The following is a 27,647-nucleotide window of genomic DNA, read 5'->3' as shown; positions in this document are numbered from 1 at the left end:
TGTATAGCTTAATAGTGCATAATAAATCAAATTGAACGTAATTTCTATCACTGGATAAACTGTTACAATAATAATCTAATAATAATTTAACATTATTACATTCTTTTAATTGGCTAACTGAAATATTTGGACATTTAACTCTAAAATTAATTAAGAATTATTCTGAATAAATGTAGGGTAAGTAGGCTATATAATGCATGCATTTATAAACTAAGATATCAGGCTAATCGGGAGACAACATTGTCAGTGAAGAGCTTGAGATGAAATAAGAGATGTGATGTGTGAATAGAACAAAGACGAGGTAAATATCACAATTGTTTGTCCAAATTTTTTTATATATTTCCAATTTGTATTATTGTTTTCAATATATGAATATATTAGTAAACATATAATAATATGAAATAATATGAATAACATAGACTAATTAATAATAATTATTCTCTTCTGTGATTGAGGTTTATAGCAGGTGTTATTAGCGATTAACCACAAATCTAAAAGGGAGGCGAGAGTCCGACACCTGCTAAACCAATAAAGCTCATTTGTTATTAATAGCCCATGTCTATTGTCTACAGTTTTTGTTAATCTGTGATATTTTTGTATTTTTTGGCCTGTGTAAAAAAAAAAAACCCATATATGCCAGAGATACTCTATTTAGTTTCTTCTACTACTTTAAATTTAATAAGATTTATTTTATTTTTTTGGCTGCTTCAAATGAAAATAAACTACTTCGATTTGCAAATAAGCAGCTTGTGCAGACTTATTGTTTAAGACTAGATAAGTATGAAATTATTTAGGTTTTAGTGATACAATCAGTTAATTTCTGACATAAGAATAAGATCATTAGATGCTTTGGAGTTGAACACCTTACCTGTAACAACTTTTGAAAACTAAGATTATGTTATCCTGAGGAGAAGATTTTGAATATTAAGTCAAAATTAAGTACTTCATATTTCATATAATAGTAGTAATAAAAGATTGAAGTTCTACACATGGCAATTTGCATAATAAAATACTAAATAATTGTATATTATTAAAATATAAATAATGCTAAAAATACTATAGATTTCTTTTTTTTTTACTGGGTCAATTTATTAGCAGCACAAAAAACATCACAACACAGTAGTTCACAATACCAAAACACTTTAAGACACTTTTAAGACAAATGAGGGAAAATACAATGAAAAGTAACACCTCAAAATTCACACTGTTCATCAGAAATATGTGCACACAACTAACCCACATACAATAAATCAAAATCACATTCTGTCGCCTTTCTTTTCACATTTTCCATCAGAGGACAGTCTAGTTTCAACGAGTGCTTAGGAGAATACGATGGATTCTTCAGTCAGTCAACTTCACCTGACCATACTGGTTAACCATCTTAACCAGAATAACCAGCCTAGAACGGCATGGAAACTAGTATAAGCAAATCCCACTGGATTATGGAAATATGGACTTTATTTGCTTAGTGTCATACAGAAATCACAGCTTCTAAGATCTCCAAAGTCATATCATAATCAATATGACAATTCTTGATCATTTTAATCATTTTTCTCATTATTTTGTCGACTCAGGCTACATCTACATGAATCCGGATCCATTTGAAAATGCATCTTTTTCTCTATGGGGGGGGGGGGGGGGGGTTACTACACGGCACAGTTTTTAACTAAAAATGTAAACTTTTTATGCGTTTTGGCCATTTGGACGAAAACGCCGCTTTGGGGGCCTGAAAATGCAAAGTTTTGAAAACGAGAAAAGATACAGTTATCATCTCCGTGTGAACAACAAAAACGCGAATTTGTGAAAACGTTTTTTGTGACGTCATGCACATTACGTGTTCAGTTTATAGAGTTTTGTCTTTAAAATGTGAAACCGCCAACTACTGGTGGTCTGGCATGAATAATACAGTGGTTTTAGTCGGTCTCACAGATCCGTGTGTACCGAGATCATTTTGTCAACGTTTTCAACTTTTCAAAAACACAAAGAAAAAACTTTTCAGTGTTTAGCACTTCGTTGTCTTGTAAACGTACTCTACGTTTTGGCTTTCCATCCACATTGAGACAGTGCTTTTGTCCTGTGAAAACTGAGCTTTTTGAAGACACTAAAGTGGGTCAATTTGAAAACGGCATTTTTGTGTTGTAGAGTGAACTGTATTTTTAAACAGAGGTATTTGAAATTATCTTTAGGCTACATCTACATTAATCCATATACAGTGTTTTCATTTCAAAATGTGCTCTGTCCACACTAGGGTTTCTTATCCACACTGAAACGTCGGAAGACGAGTACATTTTCTGTCACCTTTACAGGAATGTAATAAGAAGATTGTACAAAGTAACATTTAATAACGTTTTTAGCAACACTGTGAAAGTGACCAGTGTAAACATCATATATCGATACAATATGCAACACATGACTAAACGTGTCATCGTTTTCAAAAACCTCCGTTTTCACAGTCCACACTATAATACAAAATCTGCATTTTTAAATTGATCCATTTGGGCGAGTGTCTTCAAAAAGCTCAATTTTCAGAGGACGATGCGGTCTCAGTGTGGATGGAAGGTCTAAACATAGAGAAAAAGATTAATGTTTGCCATGTCGTAATTACGTTACTTCGAGATGACAACAGGTGACTGCAGGGCGGGGCCGAGAGCTGTGGGAACGGAGCGAGGCTGGTGGCGTGATTGCTAATGAGCCTCAAGTGTCTCACAGTGGAGCTCCGGATGGATAAAAGGAGCTTGCTGCCGTGCTCCTGGGTTGAGGCTGGGTGGCTGCCATCTGTGAGGGGACGGAGGTGTTGCCGCCGTTTGCCGCAGGCAGACCGAGGACACGGTCTAATGAGCGTAACCTGCCCGCCACACCAGCCTCAAGTGTCTCACGGAGGAGCTCCGGATGGATAAAAAGAGGAATGGCGACAGTGAAGAACGAGAGAGGACCAGGCCTGGACAATTTTACATTGTGTTTAGTTTATGTTCGTCCGTGAGGGGTTGCTGCTTTACTTTTTTCGTTTTGTGTTTGTTTATTTTATATTAAAGTTGCAATGAATGTTCGCCGGTTCCACCTGAACTATTAAACTTCGTTACAGTGACATTCTACTCAAATCTGTTCACGTCCTCGAACTTGGAATTACGTGTTTTTATGGCAACACTATCAATGCTTAAATGAACGGTCAGGTGGTACAAGTAGGAGCTCTCAGAACATTTCCAGCTTACAAATTGTTATTACGAGCTATACGAAGACGTGAATGCTTTGTGATTACGGTTATTAAGACATGGCCTGAATGCAATTTTCGACCCAATAAGAAAATTTGGTTATGGTAAAAAATAATCGATTAATAATGGATTATTTCCTTCAGCTGAGACACTTCAGATGTGCATCATGTTCGCCATGATGGTTTTGAATAGCTGTAATGTGATTGAAATCACTACAAAAAAGGAAAATACTGTTAATTGCAACATGTGCTGTCATATTGGCTACATACAATTATAATGAGAACATGATAATTGTGTGCTTGGGATTGTGTGCCAACATTATAATGTGTGTTAACATTATAATTGTGTGCTTGATGGTGAGACTTTCGTTTTTTTAATCAGGCTCTCAAAAATTATATAAAAAGTTGGATTTATATTTATCGGCCAATATATCGGTTATCGGCTTTCAATAAAGAATTATCGTTAACGGTTTCGGACAAAATTTCATATTGGTGCATCCCTAACTTTATTATGTTTGGTCTGTCTCATCTCAATGAGCTTTTATTACATTTTATTCATGCGCAGTGAGATGATTTTAGCGTTTTCAGACGTTTCAGTGTGGACAAGTAACTTTTGGAAAGCACTTGAAAATGCTATGAGAGCAAATGGACAGAGAGCATTTTGAAACAAAAAAAAACCTTTTCAGATGTACTGTATCTGGAATAAATGTAAATGAAGCTTCAAATCAAGCAGCTAATCAAGATCGTTGTGTACTTGAAAATGACAAGCAGGTGAAGGTTCAAAATCAGGAACGAGCCCCCTTGATGTAGTGTTCATCAAGCTAATCACTCCAGTCATCATGCAGTATCTTCACAGTTACAAGTCAGAGCATTACAGTACTTTATATTTGTACGGGTTACTGGGTGTGCATAGGCGTTTAGTCTCATGATTGCTCAGGCAACGAGAAGTCAAAGGTCAACCTACACGCAAGCTGGGGAACAATAGGCCAGTTCTGTGGCAAGCTCAGTGGGAACCGAGAGCGTGGCTCTTCTCGTACCCTTTCATTACTCTAATCGGTCAAACAGCACAATAGTAAATATAGGGTGGGGACATCATAACTACCCATCTCAGGCCACCACATATCCATGCTGAACCAGAACGTCCTCGTTGCCTCGGACAGAAGCTGTGTTTTCCCACCACATCTGCCTGGCACTGCATAGAGAGATGTCGCATGCCGCTAGACAGCAAAGGAAGGCCACCATTGCAGAATATTGTATGATGGTTTCTGCTTCACAAAGCACCAGGTTTGATGTTGACTGGTGGGTTATTCGCATGTGGTGAATTACATACTGTACGAAAATTACATATTTTTACTCTCCTCTTGTGTCATCTTAGGTTTTTGGATCCTGTTGGATTAGAATGTGGTTGAAGAAGAACTCGGTATTCATATAGTCTTAGTTCCTTGAACATTTTTGATCTAAATATTGCATGCAACCAGACAGCTCCTTAGCGACCAGGCCCATGAGCCAAGGAGACAAAAGGAAATGATGGAAAAACGGATCGACTGCATGTGGATTTCAGAGCGTAATTTGCTCAGGTTTCATCAGATGTTGAAAGGTTATACTTTGGAGATGTTTTCTTCTTTCTCAGCCAGTTTGTGCGCATTGGTTTTGTCTTTCTGCTCTTCGGTGTTAGATCTAATTAAAAGAACAGGAGACGGGCAGTTAATAGTGGGAATATGTGGAACAATAAAACTGGTAAACGTGCATTAAGATGCAGTCACATCAGTGCGGCAAATTCACATGACCAACTTAAACACAAGCTCAATTTGTGTGGGGAACTTTTTCGCTCGCTTTTTGAAACTCCTGACAAGGCATATTCCAATAAAATGACTGGATTTTGCCCACACAACGCACAATTTTACAGAGCAACGCTACATTTAATCTTATGAAACTACTAATAATTGAATGTGGCATTACATACATATGTGCACATGTGCTGTCAGATCATTTCTATGTTCAAACAAACACATTGTCCTGGTAGTTGGGTAAAAGCTGGAAAAGCAATGGATCTTAACCAACACATTCCTATTGAAGGCAATTATCCATTTAGTGGTCTGTGCCTGAGGCTCCCTAAATTAATGTTAATTAATTATGGTGGGATCTTTACAGCAACGTCACATTACATTGTGTTAAATAAATGCATTATTATTAATTTTAATTTTAAGCCAATGTGGTACACACAGAGTTTCCCTTCACTTGCAACAAACTGAATTGTGTCTTTAATGCCACATGACATTTGATTTTCAGTTGTTTCTATAGTGGCAGAATTGCAATATGCAAATGTTTCCCCAAAATATTTCCCTCAAATTCAAAGTTCTGTCATGAAACTCTAGATGGCACAGGCTGATAAGTCCTTAACTCAATCTGCTGCAATCATATCATTCTCTATCTACACTTTTCCACCAATGGTTCTAGAGCCTGTTCTCGGCCAGGCGAACCGGCCGCGTGTTTCCACAGACATGAGGAACGAACGGTGATATAACTCTACTATGTGTTGTTTACCTGCCTATAGACTCTTTTTGTGCCAACAACACTATTACGTCACAACGTTAGCTTGAGGCAAAACAAAGGGAAAACTGGAGGCGGCCGATACAAATCAGCTAGACTGTCAGCTATTAATATTTATATTCGGCTAACTTACATAAGAAGCTTAAAATGTCATCTTGCTGTGTTGTTGGGTGCCAGAATCAACAGAGTACATGCTCCAATTTGAGATTTTATCGCATTTTGCCTGACAAAAAAAAAACAGACTACAGCTCTGGTTAAATGCAATAAAACGAGCGGACTGGACAGAAACAATCATCAAAAATGCTCATGATTGCAGCGCACACTTCATATCAATAAACTATTGTCTTTGGTTGGTATGGATTATGGTTTGGTTACGTGTCTAAATTTCCCATGCATGCCCACCTAGAGATGCCATCAGAAATTGGGGAACAAGTTAAGTGATTTCACACATAATGCTAATTTGTTTAGCGCATAAGTCGTACAACTTGCAGTTAGGTAACTGCTAGCTAACGACCAGAGACTAAACATAAAGGAAACAGTTTGTGTCGTCTCCTTATCTACAGTTGCCATAAGTGCAGTGGAGGTAATCCTGTCAGATCGTCCATCCACTGAGTGAGCGTTTACTGGTCGGCCAATCTGGCTCCGTCCATTAAAGTTAACTTTTCCAAATAATAATCACGGTTCCGGACAGTGAGTGACCTTACATATTCAGATATATATGTGACCTTATATATTCAGATAAAATTGGATTTTCTCCAGTCATTGTTAAAAAAACAAGCTAACAAAACTTGCTAGCTAGCGTTAGTGAAGTGGCCAGGGGAATCGTTCTGCCTCCACCTAAGCTCCGCCCGCCCAAAAAAACGTCACAATGTTTACTAACTGAAAAGGGGTCTATAGCCAGTCTAAAAAAAACACACACACACTGCGTGTCCCGGTGTCACTAGCAAACTGTCCCAGGCAGTGCGGCATAATACCGGGAGTGATTCTAGCGAACCGGCAGCTCGCATAAACTGCCGGTACTCTCATCTGTCCTTTTTGGAGATAAACTACAACTGAAACTGTTGATTCACTCGCTTCTCTTGCACGCTGGGTCTCTCTTGAATCTAATATATTTAGATGTAAAGAGCAATGTACGTTATTGCATTGCTCAACGAGGCAGCAGCAGCATTTCTCCACCCCCCTCTCCCCAGCTTTGTTCGAGTCCAGCAAGTTTTTAGGGTCGGAGTTGAACCAGTCTTTCCGGCCCGGAACCCCCTTTTCCAAAAGGTTGGAAACCCACACTGGCATCGTGTCAGTAGAAAAGGGTTAGGGCACAGCTGATTGGTTCCTGAGCTCGCTGCTCAACATTGAAATACTGGTCAGTATTTTCTGTTAGCAGTTGCAGTTTGCTTTCATGAACCCTCCACCTTCCCCAGCTCCACATGTATAGATCTGCTATGGCTAATTCGTTTATGCTATATTGTATAGCAGCAGCATGTCTTCATTTCTTACAACAGCGTGTCTGTGTATAAATTGGCAGTAGTAAGTCCTGTATTTGCTCTGCGACAGCAGCAATAACTAACAGCAGTAGCAGCACCAGATATATTCCGCCAAGACCAAAAATATCAACATTGTCATATCCATGACCGTGCACTCCAAGAGATGTCATGACAGAAATAAAAACCTCTTTATACTTTTGTTGTTGGATCTATATTTTACGTCAAAATATCTAAGATGATTAAGGTTTAAAGTTTACAAGGAAACTCAGTTCTTGGCCTTAGCTTCACACAAAAGTCTTGTTCAAACCAAGCAGCTTTCTGTTGGTCAACGCTGCGAATTCGAGTGGCCCATTTGAACCAGTTGTGAGATATGTGTGGGGAAATGTTTTGAATAGATTCCCGATCCCGTAGATTACTATTGAAATAACACGATTTCGAATGAAAATTCACAGAAGGTAAATGTGACTGCATCTTTATGTCATTTGTTTCATTTTGGTATGAATTAAACACTCACCTTTTTCTCAAAAGACACCAAACTAGGGTAATGATCAGTAGCAGTCCTAGCATGGAGGCCACTATTATTGTTGCTAGTATACCTGAAAGGAAAATTTACCTCATAATTAACAGTATGTTTGATTACCCTCAATTGTTGGTTTAATGCAGCATGCCTTGTATCTATTTTTGTTAAGTTTACAAAGTTGCCATTTTAACTTTGAACATATATCAACGAATATGATCATAACCTGGTTTAAAATTAATTTTGTGCATCAAATGAAAGCCAGTGGCATTAAAGTCAACATGAAATGGCATTTGCAATCCATTTTATATTCATAAAATAATGGATTTCTGAGTGAAACAAGATATTAAACAAGAAAACGCAGCAAGGTTTGATTTTATCCATAGGGAATTGATTGGATTGTGAAAAGTGGATGTTGACAAGGAAAGTAAATGCTTTTGATCATTTTTCTTTAGAATAATGTTCACTTTTGAATCGTGGATGTGAATGTGTGTGTAATAAGAATGTATAGGGTAAATTTTGATTTCATGTTGACTTAATAAAAATAACTTAACTGCTTAACTCCTTAAATATACCCAGATTAGCTTATTGGTTAGCTGTTCTCAGTATGATTAGCAGTCATCACCACACTAATGTTACACAACTGACATAATGCACAAAAATACACAAATGTGGATATGATTACATATGTGGTGACAAAACCCAGTAGTGTCAAATGAGACACGCATGCTCATGGGCGCAGTGGTTTAAAGTAAAGATATATGTCAGCCACTGCAGCACTACAATTAGAACTAAACCATAGATACGTCAATGATAAGGTCCTAAAGTCATGCTAAATGAACAAACATGCCCTCTCCATATGTTCAAACTTATGTCAACAGCAATCATGCTGTGGTCAAAGACGAGTGACGTAACACTGCAGTTACACGTCACTGCATGGCCACCAGCAATTCGCCTCGCATATGAGTGTCATAACGCAAGACGTCACGTCTGTTAGCCAGAGGTGAGGAAGTATCTGACATCACAAACACACACACACAAACACACACACATGCACAAACTGTGTTACCATAACATACCCCAGCTCATCCAAGTAAAGTCTCCTTAGAGGAAAGAAAAGAAAACTGAATTGAGAGGAAAGTTTTGCAAAAATATTGCACATCCAAATGAGCTATTCAGCCTCCATTGTACATGCAATGAAAGTCAATGGGGTCCAAAACAACATTGGACTTTAAAAAAAAAAAAAAAAAATTCTGATCTTCATCAGCAGAGGAAATAAAGTCAAATGGAAAAGAAATAGGTTTGAAATTACATGAGTACATTATGACAGAATTTCCATTTTTGGGTGAAATATTCCTGTAAGGTCAAAACATAAGATTCTGATAATTGTAGAATTTTAACTCAATACAAATTCAAACATAAACAAATATGGCCACAGTAATACCTTATCATATTCACATATCACTTTTCAACACCATTTAGAATAAAAACAGGGACATGGTTCTCCTTTACAAGTGGAAGAAGTGATACCTTTTTAATTGACGTTATGCTTTTATTTTACAATCCATGATCTAGACATTTCCCAAAAAAAAAATGATACTGACTAAAATCTGAGTCAGTGTACAAAAAGATTACTCTGTCTGCTTTCTCCTTGGTCTCAGATCACACCCAAAAAAACAGTACCACACAGAGTTCGAGAATGTTAAAATACTTAAAGTGCTGATTTTGTCCCTTTGTCCCTTTTAATTTACGAATGACTCTTCAACCACAGAATACAATTACTGCAATACGCAGCTCAACTTTTCTCAATAAAATGTAAAAATATGCCCTCAACATTATGGTCTTCTGTCTTTTTGTGCATTGCATATAATAATTAAGATTGTTGAGTCATACTCTACCACAAAAATCACTAATGCTTAAAACAGACCAGCTTTTAGTCTGGACTAATCATTAGAGAGTTAATGGAAAAAGGTCTATTTTGTGGTCCTGTCGACAGCCATCTAGCAAATGTTGTCTAGCATACTGTCCAGTTCTTTATAAAGTAACTACAAAATTCTTGGTAATTAGCGGCATAACATATCATGAACATTATTTTCTCACCGATTCATTTCATCTACTGCAAAAGCAACTAGTTTGAGAGTCTCTAAGACAGTGTTAGAGGGGTACCATCAAACTAAATAAATATTAGTCAAATGATGTGCTAGCCTTAGGAGCAGAGTTGACTAAATATTGTGCGTGACAGCGTACTGCGGAAATTTAGGCCCTCTGGGAGGTTTGCTGTCTTCTCTGGGTCTAATCTTCCAATTCAACACGTTGAGGTCTGTGGTAAGTCGAGGCCGAGTTGTAGTCCTTCGGGAACGTAGCTTGAGAATGCCCCATGGTGGTTTCCATGTTTGGGTTTCTATGTTGTTTGATTTGTCTCCTTATCTGCCTCAGCATGGCTTTAGTCAGTGATTGTTCAAGCTCAACTGCCTCATCCCGAGATCTTCCTTTTATGAGTTGTTTTATGGTCTGAAGGTCCAGATCAGACCGGCAGTGCAAGTAGCTCCTGAGGTTCAACTCAGGAAATACAACCTCTCTCAGAGCTTCGACCATCAGACCCTTTGCATGGTATCTCTCGAGCTGGTGAACGACATTCTCCTCCAGGGATACAAAGCACATCTCTTTATCCGTACCCAATGCTCCCATATACCACGGTGTTGGTGTTTTCTTCCCAACGGAAGAGGAGTAGCCAGCGTTGCTTGGTAGCTCATTGTTCGACCACTGCTGTTTTTGAGTTGCCTGGCTCCACTGTCCCTGCTTCTTGGTCTTTTTCCACTTTTTATCCACTCCCAGTTGGGGATTCAACTTTGGCAGAAGCTGGTAGAGTCCTTCATCAGCCAAGTCCGCAAGGTCGCCCACAAGAAGCTTCTGGATGACTTGCTTCCTCTGAAAGGGGGACCCCACTGAAAAAATACTGTGCAGTCCTGCACCAGACACAATGTAGAGAGGTGTTCAAGCAGAGCATTGCAACAGAGGACTGCCAGGGCAAAGCCTTACTGGCGCGGGGGCTGAAAGGAAAGATTAAGGACCAACCTTTCTTCTTGGAAAGTCAGCTTTTTAGGAAACATTGCCATGCAGTGAAGAACGCAGCAAGCGGTAGCCTGGGATATTGATGGATTGAGCCTTCATGCAAAGATGTTAGAAAACAGCAAGACTAAAGAAGATAACAAGGCTCCGGTGATAACAGCAATCCCAAGCTTCTCTCATAGCAACAAAATGCCTGAGCGTTAAAAGCAAACTCTGTTATGCACCAACTCAGGTTTAAAGGAAAAGATTTATGTCATTGGAAGCATCTAATTTAAAACCCAGCATATGTTGCGAAGGAGCCTGAAGTAGCGAAGGTCCTTCATTGAGGAAAAAAGGTAACAGTGCATAAACTGAGGCCTTTTATGCTGCGTTCACACCAAACGCGAAAATGCGTCTGGCGCGAGTGATTTCAATGTTAAGTCAATGGTAAGACGCGTTTACGCGCGTCTGGAGGTCTTGCGGCGCGAATGAGGCGTTTAGCGCGGCGCGGTAGACGCGAATTCGCCTCATTCGCGCGTCTAGTTCGCGCGAATGACGCGAATTGAGCGTCTGGCGCGTTTCGCGCGTCAAGCGCGAATTGTGCTTTTTGTGCATCACGCGTTTGACGCGAATTCGCGTCTGCCGCCCGAGTTGAAAAATCTGAACTTCTGCGTCAATTCGCGCCGCGTTAACCAATCAGGAGCCTGCCTGATTGCTACTGTCACGTGGTGAACTGACAGTTTATAATGTTATTTTATGTTTGGCCTCAATACATTTTGTAATATGACTAAAATGCACAACAAAGCAAATAATCTTTCACATAAAAACTCGATTTCAATATATGAGAGATACTCATTTTGTATTGAATGCTATTTATTCCATATTCTAGATTATATGAAACTTTATTAATCTAATGTAAAGACAATAAACACAATATAAAAACTTTTCAAAAAATCACAGGACAGGTTTCACTTTTGGAGGCTGGCTCCATTTATTATCAAAACAAAAATAAATGACAGATTAGGTGCGTGAGAGGGTGAACCTCGCACCGGGCTGTACAGCGCGGGCTCGTCATGCAGAGACCACTCGAGGCCGAGGCTTTATACGGCCTACGCTGTCCTCGTCAGCGTCCTCACCGTTAGGTCCACCAAACCTACCTCCTGAAGCAAATTGTGAAACTCCTGAAACCCTCCGGAGGGTTTGGTGGACCCGAGTACTGCGACGATGTCCCCTACGCTGCTGTTTCTGCTCTCCAGAGCATATACGAGCGGTGACTCTCTCGATTAATGCTATTGCTAATGCTCGATAAACATCTAAAAAAGATGGCCGCCAACAGGTTTCGAAACTTTCGCCCCCGGGCTTCGCCTTTGACGCGCGTGACGCGCGTAAATTTCGCTTCAAACTTTTGTTTTACGCGCGTCAATTTCGCTCTTGACGCGCGAATGCACACAAAGTGGTCACGCGTATAACTAGACGCGGCAGGCGCGAATTTTGACGCATTTTCGCGTTTGGTGTGAACGCAGCTGCGTTCACACCAAACGCGAAAATGCGTCTGGCGCGAGTGATTTCAATGTTAAGTCAATGGTAAGACGCGTTTACGCGCGTCTGGAGGTCTTGCGGCGCGAATGAGGCGTTTAGCGCGGCGCGGTAGACGCGAATTCGCCTCATTCGCGCGTCTAGTTCGCGCGAATGACGCGAATTGAGCGTCTGGCGCGTTTCGCGCGTCAAGCGCGAAATGTGCTTTTTGTGCATCACGCGTTTGACGCGAATTCGCGTCTGCCGCCTGAGTTGAAAAATCTGAACTTCTGCGTCAATTCGCGCCGCGTTAACCAATCAGGAGCCTGCCTGCTTGCTACTGTCACGTGGTGAACTGACATTTTAATGTTATTTTATGTTTGGCCTCAATAAATTATTTAGTAATATGACTAAAATGCACAACAAAGCAAATCTTTCACATAAAAACTCGATTTCAATATGAGAGATAGCCTACTCATTTGTATTGAATGCTATTTATTCCATATCTATTCTAGATTAGCCTATATGAAACTTTATTAATCTAATGTAAAGACACCAAACACAATTAAGTGTATAAAAACTTTTCAAAAAAATCACAGGACAGGTTTCACTTTTGGAGGCTGGCTCCATTTATTATCAAAATAAATGACAGATTAGGTGCGGGAGAGGGTGTACCTCGCACCGGACTGTACAGCGCGGGCTCGTCATGCAGAGACCACTCGAGGCCGAGGCTTTATATGGCCTACGCTGTCCTCGTCAGCGTCCTCACCGTTAGGTCCACCAAACCTACCTCCTGGAGCAAATTGTGAAACTCCTGAAACCCTCCGGAGGTTTTGGTGGACCCGAGTACAGCGACGATGTCCCCTACGCAGCTGTTTCTGCTCTTCAGAGCATATAAGAGCGGTGACTCTCTCGATTAATGCTAATGCTAATGCTCGATAAACATCTAAAAAAGATGGCCGCCAACAGCTTTCGAAACTTTCGCCCCCGGACTTCGCCTTTGACGCGCGTGACGCGCGTAAATTTCGCTTCAAACTTTTGATTTTACGCGCGTCAATTTCGCTCTTGACGCGCGAATGCACACAAAGTGGTCACGCGTATAACTAGACGCGGCAGGCGCGAATTTTGACGCATTTTCGCGTTTGGTGTGAACGCAGCTACGCAGATGTTGAGAGAGAGACAAAGCCATCTTGAAAGCTCATATTCCTATCAATTATTTGATAGGAAACCATGATGCTCACATAAAGCACTGCAGCAGAGATTTGAGCATTTCAGCTTTAGCCCTTCATTAGGCTTCCTGGTCATATCATACACATTCAAATTGTAATCTAAACTGTACTTACCGTCCTTAAAAGAAACCAGTACCACTCTGTTGTCTGTGAGTTGTGGCTTCCGGTAATTTCCATGAAGTGGCACGGTAACAGAATCTTGGGCATAAGAGGCATACAGAGCTGTGGCCAGTGCCAAAAACTGTAAAGACACAACAGTAACATTACTACAATATGGACAGCTGAAACTATTGCCTAAGATGTGGATACCACACTCAGGGCCCTATCTTGCACCCAGCGCAAGTAACTTTGTACACCGACGCATGTATCATTCCTATTTTGCACCCGATGCACAGCTGACTTTTCCCTCCACAGACGCACGTCGATAAATTAGTGAATGAACTTGCGCTCCCAGGGCGGTTCAGCGAAAAAAGAGGAGGTGTGTTCCAGCGCAAACGTTCCCTGGTGCTATTTTGCAGTTTCAGAAAACAATTCCGCCACTGACTTTAGACTAGGTTTTTCCTGGTCAGTGGCGGAATTGTTTTCTGAAACTGCAAAATAGCACCAGGGAACGTTTGCGCTGGAACACACCAACCGCGTTCAGATGCTATTTTAAGGGCGCATGCTTGGCCATAATGTAGCGTGTGCATAACACGCGTACACATTTCTTCTCTCATCTACACAGACGCAGGCAGCAGTTCCCATTTCTGCAAACCATACATAATTACAAGGAAAAATATTACCACACAAGGGAAATCATTGTGGTGTCCATAAAGATGTGAAAAAAATAGGCATAAATCTAGCTTACACATTTACCCAAATTATCATACGCCTGTTTAACCGAAGCTAATTTGGGTGGGTTTCTCCCATCCCCATAAAATGTCACTTCTCTGTCTTTTACGGCCCTGACGAGAATGTCGGTCTCCTCGGATGTGAACCGCTCCTGGCGTGCGCCTGGCAAATCCGCCGTTATAATAGCAATCCGCCATGGAACAAGCGTGCCTGCTTTTAAAGCGAATGTGAGATGACGCTCTGATTGATTTATTTCACCTTACGCCCAAACCACACCTATGAGTAATGTAGCTACTTCAGACCAACCCATTTTAGAGTTGTGTCGGGCGCAAGAGTCATTTATCCCGCCGGTATAATAGCAACAGCGCCCAAGATCTGCCCACAAAGTTACTTGTGTTTCAGATCGTTAAAATAGGGCTCTCAAAGTGTCAAGGTTTGGCTAGTTAGCACCTGCTGGTAGATGCTGTAACTAGATGTACTACTGTTGATGACCATTCAAAAGTAGTCATGCATTCTGACTAAATAAACTTTTCCAAGCAACACATGAATAATTTTTTATGCCTTTCATAGCACAGCTTACACAATTTGCTAGTTGTTAATTGCAAACATGGCAGATTTCAACTGCATTCTTTAGCATTAAATGCGAATGCTAATGAATAGCTTAGCTCCAGGTATTATAGACCTTTTTAGAGAATGTGTATATTTAATAATAATTGCCCGATTGGATTTTTTTTTAGCACACAGTGCTCCCATTATCTATCTTTATTATCCCATTATCTGGAGCGGCATTTACAACACAGTGCCGTAGTTAACTGACAAGCTGAGCCATATCGCATTAATTATCGAGGACGTATCGCCTGCGATAATTAATGCGATATAGCTCAGCTTGTCAGTTAACTACGGCACTGTGTTGTAAATGCCGCTCCATCTGAAAGCAGGTGATGGCGATTTACAACTAATCAAGGATCCGGCTTTACTGACGAGATGCGCATAACAATCTCATGCGATATATCGCCCAGCCCTAGTACAAAGCTTTTTTTTAAATGGCTTGTGCCGGTGTTTTGCGTGCGTACACGTCACTGGTAGTTCCTATTGTGCTGGTTTAGACCCTACTCTGAAGCAGGAGCTAATTTAGTTCCCCCAAAAGGCATTCCTAGAACTAAAATCATTCCCAAATCCTGTGGTGCGAACATGCCAAAAAGCATGATAAGCTTTTGAACTATAAGCATGATTAATTTACTTGTTTTCTTGAAATGGTGACAGGTTTCCTGAACACGGTCCATAGCACACTGGGATAGCAGGGCGGTGTGGTCAGAGAACCATCGTAGCGGTAATACTCGTCCAGACGTGCTGGTAGCAGTGCACGGACGTTAAATGCTGGGACCTGTATTTTCTGATCTGTCAGATAACAGGTTAGTAATAGGAGTGTTAGCATACTTGTGTTATGCACATCATAATTAAAGATATTTGAAACTATATGAAAGTAACTTACCTCTGTACTTTATCCCATTTATGTATTTGAAGAATTTGTCAAAAGCAGGGTTAAACTCTCCAATCTAAACAATATAAAACACTGACTGATTAGAAAATAGACTCATGCTGGGGAAATTTGTTGATGTGACTTTCAAGCAATGAGCTTATTATAGGGACAATTACCCTAAAGCATCTGGAGTTAAATGCCTTGTGGTGATGGCCCATTGCTCAGTTGCGGGAATCAAACCAGCAACCTTCCGGTCATCAGCCCGAGTCTTAACCACTACACCACATCAGTCTCAGTGGTTTGTTTAAGGTCCGGACTCACCTCAATGAAAACTCCCAGCACAGCCAATCCATCATGCTTGTCCACTGCCATTGAGATGTTTGGGTATTTGTCAGAATTGAAGTGTACTACATGCATCTGGATACAACAGAAAAGGCTGCCTTTAATGAGGAATTATAAGGAAATCCATCCATCCATCCATTCATCCATCTATCAGAATTTCTTTTTTAAAGGGATAGTTCACTTTGAAATAAAATTTTGGTATGTTTTAGCTTACCTCAAGGGCATCCAAGATGTAGGTGTCTTTTTTTCCGCAGCAGTTTCAATTTGATATTTTTAGGTCAAACCGTTCTTGTCTGACAGTCATATCATGCAGGTCTATGGTCACGGTCTCAAAGAGCATGCACAGAGTCCAAATTAAAACAATTCCCCATCGTCCAAATTAAACAATTCCCCATCGTAAGTACACATTGATGGCCTAAGACACGAAACGAGCGGTTTGTGTGAGAAAACGAACAGTATTTATATCGTTTTTACCTCTTACAACACAACCACGTCCAAGTGATCTGAGGGCACGAGCGCATCCTGGTGTGTGTCGTGTGCGCAGACTGGTGCATAGATATATACACTAGAGGTCGCCTTGGCTACGGCAGTTCATTGGAACGAATGTCTTTAATGCGACATCTAGTGTATATATATCTATGCACCAGTCTGCGCACACGTCACACAGCAGGATGCGCCCGCGCCCTCAGATCACTTGGACGTGGTTGTGTTGTAAGAGGTAAAAACGATATAAATACTGTTCGTTTTCTCACACAAACCGCTCGTTTCGTGTCTTAGGCCATCAATGTGTACTTACGATGGGGAATTGTTTAATTTGGACGATGGGGAATTGTTTCATTTGGACTCTGTGCATGCTCTTTGAGACCGTGACCATAGACCTGCATGATATGACTGTCAGACAAGAACGGTTTGACCTAAAAATATCAAAATTGAAACTACTGCGGAAAAAAAGACACCTACATCTTGGATGCCCTTGAGGTAAGCTAAAACATACCAAAATTTAATTTCAAAGTGAACTATCCCTTTAAATCTGATTCAAACCACTTTTGGAGGTGGTTTGAAATGCGATTCCAATCAGATTTTTACAGACGAGTCTCAGTCTGGACACTCTGGCTGCACAAATCAGATTAAAAAAATTATTTTGCATCACTCTTAACGCAACACACAATGGTAATATCAAAACCGGTGATGGAAATGTCGGAAGTACCCCTCGGTGCTCAGCGAAGCAGGGCGCAAGATGATGCACCTCCATTTTTCCTACATCCGTTTTGAAAGCCTTGTTACCAAAGCAACCCCTGCAAATAGGTTGGTTATGTCTGGACACACAAATCTTATTTGATCACCTGCAATTAATAGTGTGGACAGTCTGCCTAAAAAGATCTGATTTGATGTCTAAACTTAGCCACAGTGCTGCATCTGAAACAGCAGACATTCACACAATGACTATAAACCTGTCTTTGGGCATTTAGGTGTGTTAGGAACACTAACTGTGCAGACATTTTCCTTGTCCTAAAGTGATAAACAGAGATGAAAATATTTCTGACACCTCAATACACATTACCGAACATTGCATCATGCACTGTTGAGTCCTCACTTCTTTTTAAATCCTCTATAATGGGGTTTAGGGCATTTGTTCAAGCATTAAAGGAGTTCACAGTAATGGTAAGGTCTTGTTTTTGGGGTTTACTTTACCTCTCCAGCAAACCGAATGCCATTAACCGTGTGTTCTGATCCAGTCAGCAGACTGGAGGAGCCCCAGTGGAAATGGAGTTGAGCTGCTGAATATCTGTGAGGGAGGCTGGAGATGTGCATGTGAGACGGCAAGGACAACAGCACTGTGGGTACAAAAGGAAAAAGGCAAAATTTCAATGTTCATTGTCAAGAGTGTAGAGATGCTCGAAGAATCACTCCCACAGAAATCACTTTCAGACAAGCAGCATTTTGTTAGTCAATGTGGCAAATTTGTGTGAAAAACAATAACCTAATACAAAATAAAATAAACATAAAATTGTCAAACGCACGGGTTATTATTGAAATGAGTTCATTTTTACGATGCAGAGGCAAATGTGACCACACCGTGTCAAGTTAACTCCTCGAAGAACAAATATTGGTCACAGCATATCATTTTTTCATATTACATACTACATATTCATTTAGACTATCTCGACCCAGATTCCACTCCAAAATACATGTTAGAAAGAGCTCAACCCAAAAATTGCTCAATTTAGACAGTTTGCTCTGGTCTCAGTAATATGAGAATAGTACCACCGGAATGGTATTTAATCATTTATAGCATGGGAGTGGCAGCAGGACCTCAAGAACCATCCTGTGACAAAGAGTTTGTGACCGTGATTGCCAGTCATAAAGCAATCACCCACTGACCCCTTTGGTGATCACACCTGTTACAACATCTTTGATGTGGGAACCGAAGGTTATCACTTCAACGGTTGTCCTAATTTACATTTAAAACGAAACCTTGTTTACATGGTGAGTGGGAAGACTAGTGTAGACACGGTATAAAATGTTTAAGCCTGTATTATTAGGGTTTCAACCCAAGGTGCTTTGTGTACTTTGTCACTGTTACGCTGCAATAAACTTCTTCATCGAGATCTTCAATGTCCTCATATTTTTTTCTTACACTACCCTACTGAAAAATCCATGCTGGTCCAGGCTGGTTTATGCTGGTTAGAGCTGTTATAGTGCAGGTCTAGCTAGTGGACCAGCATAGTCATGCTGTTCTTAATCAAAAACAAATATAAACACTTATAATAACTTTCATCAATAAATCATTAACAAACATTATATAATGCTTAACACCCAAATTACAATTATGTGTTGTTGTTATGTCTTTAGCAAGCATTTAGATTGACTTAACCCTTTACACAAACGTTGTTACAGTAGCTAAAAGTCCAATGTCCATAAAGGTACTAAATGATTAATAAACGTTTATAAACATATACAATTACTTAATAGTTTAAATTTTAGATTGGCATTTTACAGTCATTTTAAAATGACTAATTCAACTAATTAGTTAATTACATTTTTCACAACATTTGTAAATGTAAAAAAGTGCATTAGATAATATATGAATCAAAGTTTAATGAGATTTGTTAGCATTTTATTTACATTAAATAATGATCTGTTAAACATTAAACATTAACAAGCTGTCATAATTATGCTTAGTTTTGGTTTCGTTTTCTATCAGTCTGTTTAATCACCTGTTTTATATACCTGTTTAATATTAAATTAGGTTAGGTTTTTGTTCAGATATTTACACCTCTAATAATATTATGGCTGAGGCCTTGCATCTCTGTATTAAGATATCCATTTCTACAAATTCTGCAAGCTTTTCGACTAATAATCCTGCCTAACTTTTTCCAAACCGAGTCTGAAATGGCTCCAAAACTCCAAACACAGTGGCTCACTGTCAGAAAACTTCATCAGTATTCATCCTCGTGGCAGATATGCACACTTAGCTATGGCTCTCTGGAGTGAGAGTGCATAAAATAAAAGAGTCTCGAAAGTAAACAATCACAGTCAGGAGAGGGTAGATGGAACAACTTCAGTCTGTTTAGTGCAACTTGGACCAAAAATATGGCAGAAAGTACTCATTACCTAGTAAAGTATCACTTGTTATGTTGTTTAAGACGTTACCTCGAATCAAAACCTTGCCATATTTTCCAGACTAAAATACAAACAGCTTTGATTTATCATAATAAGCGGGTGATTGTGGAAAATTGCTATGGCAGAGATGCAAAATAGATCCTTCTATCATTTTCTCCACGTTGACCTAGAAATTAAGTTCGAGAAGAAAGGCTATTTTACCTTTATGTCTGATGCACGGTCTCATTAGTTTAACAACCACAAATCCTTTAATCTATTATTTCGAATGAACAGTCTATGTTTTGCCTCAGACATTACAATATGAAATGCAATAGCCTATCTAAAAATGTATGTTTAAAATGCATGTACTGTGACAATAGTTATTAGTAATGTTTAAAAACAAAATCATGCTCTGTAATCATACTGCACCAACCAGAGTGTCCGTTGTTTCCGAGAGTGAGCTGCTCATTGGTTGACAGGTTGTAGTTCTGGACCTGGATGGGCGGCAGGTTTGGATCGTATCTCAGCAGCTGGGTCTGGAAATCGATGGGTGACTGGAACGCTCCTCCGCAGAACGGGTACTTGCTGGACCAGTCGTGTTCTCCATCAGGTCCTGAAACCAAAAGTCAAAGAAAGTTGTGGTCACAAAACATCTTTCCCTGACCGATTCTTATCTAGTGGTGTGCATTTAAACATTTGGGGCCAGAATTACTAAACAGGGTAAATTAGGTTAAATACAGCATAATGAAAGAATGAAAGAATACAGACGCAACCGTATCGTTTCCATAATGACCAATGCAATCTACCAAGAACAGCGCAAATTAGCATCTGGTTTAAGTTTTTTGGGCATTAAATAATGGCGCAAATACCAGTATATCGACAAGCGCAAACCTTAGTAAACACCTTGCATGATTCATTCAATACTCTCCTCCCATAAATTTTGCATCTGAAAGGGAAACTCCTACAAAAAAAACTGTCCACGCCTTTTCAGCGCTAATTTTTCACTGCGTGTCTTTAGTAAATCCTTAAAGTAGTTATTTAACGCCACAAGAATGTTCGCACTTGCGCAAGCTGTTAGTAAATCTGGCCCTTGGTGTGGCCAGAATTGGAGTGCATTAGCCACAAGTTTTGCTAAGACACAAGCTAAGGTCACCGGTCACAGAACACTGCCTTACAAAATGAATGCCCTTACATGAATACCACACCCAACAATAAAAGAAGATGTTTTGTTGCTTTGGAGGAGGCTTCAAAGTCACTCCAACAGAGTGTATGCTTGTCTAAGAGACATTTCTGGTGCATTGTGGATCTTTTAGAGAAGAGGGTATAGAAAAGGATTTTTTAAAGCAAAGTTCCTTAACATAATAATTTCTAGCCTTTTAAATGCAATCGTCATGGTTTCTGTTTCTGTAAACACTGGCAGTAAGAGTGATTTGTTGTTGCTGTGGGTTTAAAACATCACATTAAGTTATTGCGTATTCTTCGTCAATGATGATCATGGTTTTGTGGGCAGCTTTTGTTTCTGGACCGCTGTAACTGCGAAACTACACATTGTCTTTTTTAGTAGCTTAACACTCTTAACTTTCCCTTGCGGTCGTAATTACTCACCGTCCAGTTCATTTTTAATCTAGACTAGCTTCTCCATCATAATCACATCAGATGCCTGTGGCTGGGCCCGTAGAGGGTCATAACTCTAAATCATTACTGTCAGCCTGAGATGTAGTCGTAATGAGCAGGCCTCTACAGTAAAACATCTGAAGCTCTCTGGTCTGGATGTGTTTGACATTAACGCACTGAACCGCTGGAAGCTGAGGTCATGCAGCAGTTTGAACCAAATCCCTTAAGTTGAGAAAACTTCAGTGGTAATAACCTTAAATCAAAATAAAATATTGTTTAAATATTGTCATACATTTAAAGTTAATTTGGGGTTTGTTGCAACTGGCATATGATATAAAATACAGTAGCACATACAATTATTTCACATTTTATGAATAAAATGCGTGGTTCTTGCTTACAGTCCAAATCGAAAGAGCCCAGTCCCAGGTCTCTAGGATATTCTCTACTCAAAAAGCATGATTTGAGGTATCGTTCATGTCTGTGTCTGACCAGGATAAATGATGCTAAGATAAGCTAACTTTTTTGAGTAGTGCATATGTGTTTTCATCTTAGGCAGTGGATGTTTGACGTCATTACGTCCCTCTAAGTGACTATAAAAGGCCTTGACTCAGCGGAATTAATTCAGGCTCAGAATGTCAAGGGCTCTCAGTGTTAGCCAACACAAAGGACAACGCTCATCTGAGCTCTGTTTGATATGCTTGATAACATCTACACAGCAGCACAAGTACTGCAGTGTTTCTCTCTGAGAAATTTGTCATGGTATTTCAAGCAGTGGTCAGTGCTTTGGACACTTTCACATAGAAACACCCTATGTGACACCCTGCACTTTTTCACATAGAAACACCATAGCAACAGCATAACAATTATAGAGACATGAGGATGGGCTCTTGTAACTTGGCCTATAGCAACCACATAGCAACACCACAGCAACCACATAACAATTATAGAGACATGAAGGTAGGGTCTTTTGACTTGGGTTCTTTTAAAGGAGAACTCCGGTCAATTTTAACATTGAGCTCATTTTTTTGTAAATTTGGAGTGCTGTCAGTACAGAGAACAACGACAAAAATCGGTGTTGCCTACACCGTGTTATCCTCTTTTTAAAATTTGCACCCTGTTGACTTAAATGGGGCAAGTTTTAAACCTGCTTTTAGCCTCTTAACATCCTTGATGTGTCATTACAAGTGCATTACAAGTAGATGTGAAAGATATGAATAAAAATTAAGTTAATTCAGCCAGCGCACATACCTGTATTTACATCCTGGTTTCGGTCGAAGTTCACAGTAGTCGATTGTCGAGTTCTCCACTGTTGCTTAGTTACCTCTGATCACGCTCGTGAACTCGACAATTGACTACTGTGGACTTCGACCGAAAACAGGAAATAAATACAGGTATGAGCGCTGGCCGAATTAACTTCATTTTTATTCATATTATTCACATCTACTGCAGTCAGATTCACCTGCGTTCACTCTGAAGGAATCACTCACATGGCTGGGCACTTGTAATGACACATCAAGGATGTTAAGAGGCTAAAAGCAGGTTTAAAACTTGCCCCATTGAAGTCAACAGGGTGCAAATTTTAAAAAGAGGATAACACGGTGTAGGCAACACCGATTTTTGTCGTTGTTCTCTGTACTGACAGCACTCCAAATTTACAAAAAAATGAGCTCAATGTTAAAATTGACCGGAGTTCTCCTTTAACTTGGGACACTAAACAACAACCTAGTAATGGCCTAAAAACTACTTAGAACACCTTAGCAACACCATAGCAACCACATGAGAATTATAGAGTAATGAGGGTGGGGTTATTTGACTTGGTCCAGTAAACAAACACATAGCAATGACCCAGCACCCACCTACCAACACCCTAGCAACCACGTAACAAAGTTGGAGGCTCTTCTGACTTGGACCAGTAAACAATCCCTTAGCAAGAGCATAGCAACCGCTTAGAACAGCTTAGCAACCATATAGCTACACCCTAACCTAGAAACTACTCAATGCACCATATCAACCACATAAGAATTACTGGTATAGAGACATGAGGGTGGGGTCCAGTAAACAACCACATAGCAATGACCCAGCAACTACATAGCAACACCGTACCAACCATGTAACAAAGTTCGAAGCTCGTCTGACTTGGACCAGTAAACAACCACTGACCGCACATTTTAACCGCTGACTTTTGCACAAGTACAGCTCATGTTTTCTTCAGAAATTGCACAAATCTAGTTTTAGTAGCAGCTAAACTTAGCAATTTGCTTAATGAGGGTGCTTGGTTTGATAATCACGTTGTCTAAAATTCTTAGTCTACAAGCCTAAAATACAGCACATTACAAGGTAGTCTGACTTTGCAGGCACTGTAAATTTGCACACAGGAGTATAACTGAAGGGACAGAAGAGATTCTGCTTGTAAATTGCAATGTGCCACACACAAAGACAGAATAATATAATGCATTGTTCTTTCCTAAGTATAGAGAGCTATGAAATTTCACAGCCAAGCAATTAGACGAACAATCTCTTCCCAAAATAAAGCCATTATAACAGCTCTGTTTTGCAGTTGAGGTCCCTTGAGTTGCCTTATATCTTAGTTCAACCCAGCTTTAAAATAAATCAAAACTAGACATGTAATGTAATGACGTAAATATTTGTAATTCAATCATGGAACCTACAACTCAACATGGCCTCCTTGAAAAGCCAACACTTGAGTGACAGCGGCACGAGGAGAGAGCCAATGGGGAAGCTAACAGGAATGACATGTGAGACATTGTGGGAATCATTTCAGAGCCGTAAGAGCCAAAAGGGGTCAAAATGAGGTCAACTTTGCACCACGAGTTCCCTTTTTCCAGCAGCAACCTGTTTTTTGATACCTTCATCATGGCTGCCAATGGGTCTCCATGTCCACACTGGTATGGCATACTGGGATTGTTCAAGATAACAGTTAAAATAACTGCCCAGGAATAGGCTTGACTCATGACGATGGTAACCAGAAGCCTGCTTGGTTCCCTAGGTGAAAGCAATTGACCAGAACTCTGCGACAGCAGTCGTGATTAAGCATGTTTATTTTAAAGCTCTTCGACGTGTAAAGGGCACGTTCTGTTGGTCTCTGTGTGACTGAATGACCTTTTTTACTGAGGTGAAAACGACGGCATCTGGCCATTAAGGAAACGCATTACGACTCAATTACTTACAGTAAGGTGAAATATTAAATATTCACATTACACTTTCAATGATTTTGCTGGCGAAATAAAAATCATAAGCAACATCGTAAAAATGTATGTGCTTTTTATTTGACCATTAAGTTTCTTAATGTCAGTTTTACTATCCTATTTTCTTTTAAGTTGCTGCCTTAAATTTTTAAGTACAATCAACTTGGATGTTTAAGTCATTTCAATTTAAATTACATTAAACTGACTTAAAAAATTGGTTGAATCTTATTTAATTTATAAAAAAAAGGTGGGTTAAAGCAATGTAAACCTGTCATCATAACTTATTGATCATATATTATTGATCATATATTTTTTTACAGTGTAAAGTCTCAGTAGTGAAAAGGGTGTTGCAGTTTGATTAATTTCTATGAATTATTTCAAACAGTTTGTGTCATCACCTCATGACTGTGTGCAGATGTCTCTAAATGGCATTTGTCATATGGTAAAAATGTTTTAGTAAAAAAAACAAGTACTTTACGAAATAAGTACTTTTCTTCAGCAAGGACGCAATAAATTGATCAATTGTGACAGTAAATAATCTTACATTGTTGCAAAAAAAACCTATTTTAAATAAATGCTGTTCTTTTGAACTTTCTATTCATAAAATTCATCCTGAACAAAATGTATCAGTTTCCATTAATATATTAAGCAGCACAACTATTTTCATCATTGATAATAATAATAAATGTTTCTTGAGCAGCAAATCAGGATATTAGACTGATTTCTAAAGGATCATGTGACACTGAAGACTGGAGTAATGATGCTGAAAATTCAGCTGTGCATTACAGGAATAAATTAACTATTTTGAAATATATTAAAAATTCAATTTTGGTCAAATAAATGCAGCCTTGGTGAGAAAAAAAAATCTTATCCAAACTTTTAGGTATGTGGTTATATTTTACTGTGTATGATTATGTATTTCTATATTGGTGGATATAAATTTAAACATATATATATATATATATTGTTTCTGGTGTTCATTTAGTGTGGAAAACATGTCTTACATGAAACACTTTGAATCTACATTGTAAAAATTATTGAAATTACAAAACAAAATAGCCTACTTACCATTATATGTCCATTTTGCCCCTGAAAAAGAGATGGACATAATTATTAAACGGTTTGAAACTGGATGTCGACATTCTGCCAGACCTGTTTTCATGCAGTTCTAGAAAGACTGAACTCCAGTCATAAATCAGTCAGATAATGCATTCCCTTGCAGCTGGACTCCATTCTGGTTGCAACCTGCTGCTCTGGGCATCGCAGGCTATTCTCAGTCAATCTGACGGACAGGCTGAGTCAGTCTCTTGCTGGTCTTTCCCACAGATTTCTGGTTGACAACGAGGTTCCCCGGGAGCGTGTATAATCTGCCGCTGCTAAAAATGCTGAAGAGCAAGTCAACGGAAATCAAGGCATTTCTAAGTCCAAACTAAGATTTAAAAGACATACTTGTCTAGTCTATGATGAAACCTAAAAGCATTTTTGTATGGTGCAGCTATTTTTTTTTATACTTTTTTACAGGAAAACTACTATGCATTAACTATACAGTGATGTAAATGTTTCTAAATGACATAGGAAATTATGATATTTTTCCAAATATGAGTCTGAGACTCCAAACAGGAAGGTGCAAAAATGTCCTCAGCAATTTGGTCATCACTTTCTTTCATAAAAGTTAATCTTCCTTGCTATTGTGGGAGCGCAGGTTTTTCCTGAACTGACCCTTTTGGGGAAGATCTACAGACAAGATATCAGCAGTGCAATTAAGTCAGCACCTGGGCGCTAATTTGGCGTGACAAATGTTCCTCCTGTGGTTTTCAATACACTGGGGTCATTTAAGGCCATTTGTCAGATCTGCAGACAGAAATCTTCACGCTAATTCAGAGCATTTTGGGGTTCTGCAAGTTTATAATTACACATTTGACATGTTCTTTACTCCCAAGGTTGTTCATTTATGGAAACAACATTCACCCACTCATTATGTTAACAACTCAAATGAACTTCCAGGAATCTATATTTGATGTTAAATTCTCTCCGAAATGACTGCTTCTATACCAATATGAGACCATGTTGTCCAGTTAAAGTGATGCAAAATGTTATGATTTTATATTTTTATTGACTATTTTTCACAGTAATAATTCGTTTTTTTAAGTACTAACATTAACATATGCAAATAGAGAAATTTTCAGAAATGTGTGTTTTAAAATAATGAAACAGAAATAAGAGTAAATGGTACATTTCTGCAGCACATTTATCCAATTATCATATATATAATCCAGTATTAGGCAACAAAAACTTTCACTATATTAGCAAACATTTCCACATTATAGGTAGGCTAGCTATCTAATGTTTAACAGATCAGTACTAATTCACTTTTTCTTTTAGTCCTCAATATGTAGGATACAATTTTGAATGCACATGTAGTAGTAATCTGTTAAGTAACAGTTTACCATGTTTTTGACCTATCAATGGAAGTTTAGGCTTATTATAAAGTGAGCTCTGCAAGACTTTGCAGACTATATTGCGCGAGAGTAACTTACCTGTGGACGCGAGGGGACACGCGATGAAGATGATGAATAGAAGTGTAATTGTCATTGCAGAGAAGTGCAGGCTTCTCACGTACCCTCAGAAGTCGACTCAGAAGAGAGAAATTTTGACATAGCTGTCGGAACCGTCTCTTATATCAAGCATGGTGCGCTCGCGAGTTAAACAAACTGACGTCACGGTGATGATATCTGTCGCTCGTTTGCAGTGACTTCATACAAATCTGTGGCTGTGCCTCCTCGAGTGTTGCTACAACCCAGACAGCTTTTTAAGCATCAGAAGCGCACAACTTTGTCTAAATAGCCATTAGCCACACGTTCTCAAACCGGTAATTTTAAAACTCCGCAAACAATGTACAATGGTGCGTCATGTGATATGAGAAAAAAAATTACAGCTTATGACAGTGATAATATCTCCATATTTTAACATTTGCTTGGTGTTTACTGAGCCCGCAAAATGACACACTGCGTTATTATAGGTGTCTA

The 27,647-nt window shown here is 39.3% G+C and overlaps 1 protein-coding gene across 3 annotated transcripts in view; it reads right to left on the bottom strand.

Annotated features, from left to right (window-relative positions):
* Positions 1-1,078: 1,078 nt before the first annotated feature.
* The window catches only part of ca12 (carbonic anhydrase XII), a 127,145-nt gene continuing 100,576 nt past the window's right edge, over positions 1,079-27,647 (bottom strand). For 2 of the 3 annotated variants that reach the window (XM_079860224.1, XM_079860226.1), the window contains 10 exons: positions 25,690-25,710; positions 20,235-20,414; positions 17,891-18,033; positions 16,178-16,273; positions 15,869-15,932; positions 15,617-15,774; positions 13,660-13,786; positions 8,833-8,856; positions 7,751-7,832; positions 1,079-4,885 (listed from right to left, as the gene is read on the bottom strand). In XM_079860224.1, coding sequence (XP_079716350.1) covers positions 4,807-4,885; positions 7,751-7,832; positions 8,833-8,856; positions 13,660-13,786; positions 15,617-15,774; positions 15,869-15,932; positions 16,178-16,273; positions 17,891-18,033; positions 20,235-20,414; positions 25,690-25,710 — 974 coding nt within the window. In that variant the 3' untranslated portion in view covers positions 1,079-4,806. Of the gene's footprint in view, positions 4,886-7,750; positions 7,833-8,832; positions 8,857-13,659; positions 13,787-15,616; positions 15,775-15,868; positions 15,933-16,177; positions 16,274-17,890; positions 18,034-20,234; positions 20,415-25,689; positions 25,711-27,158; positions 27,274-27,647 lie in introns of those variants that run through there. The other variant, XM_079860225.1, reaches the window with a different exon arrangement.

The sequence above is a fragment of the Squalius cephalus genome (assembly GCF_949319135.1).
Source record: "Squalius cephalus genome assembly, chromosome: 23".
NCBI lineage: Eukaryota > Metazoa > Chordata > Actinopteri > Cypriniformes > Leuciscidae > Squalius > Squalius cephalus.
This window is presented reverse-complemented; position numbering and strand designations above follow the sequence as displayed.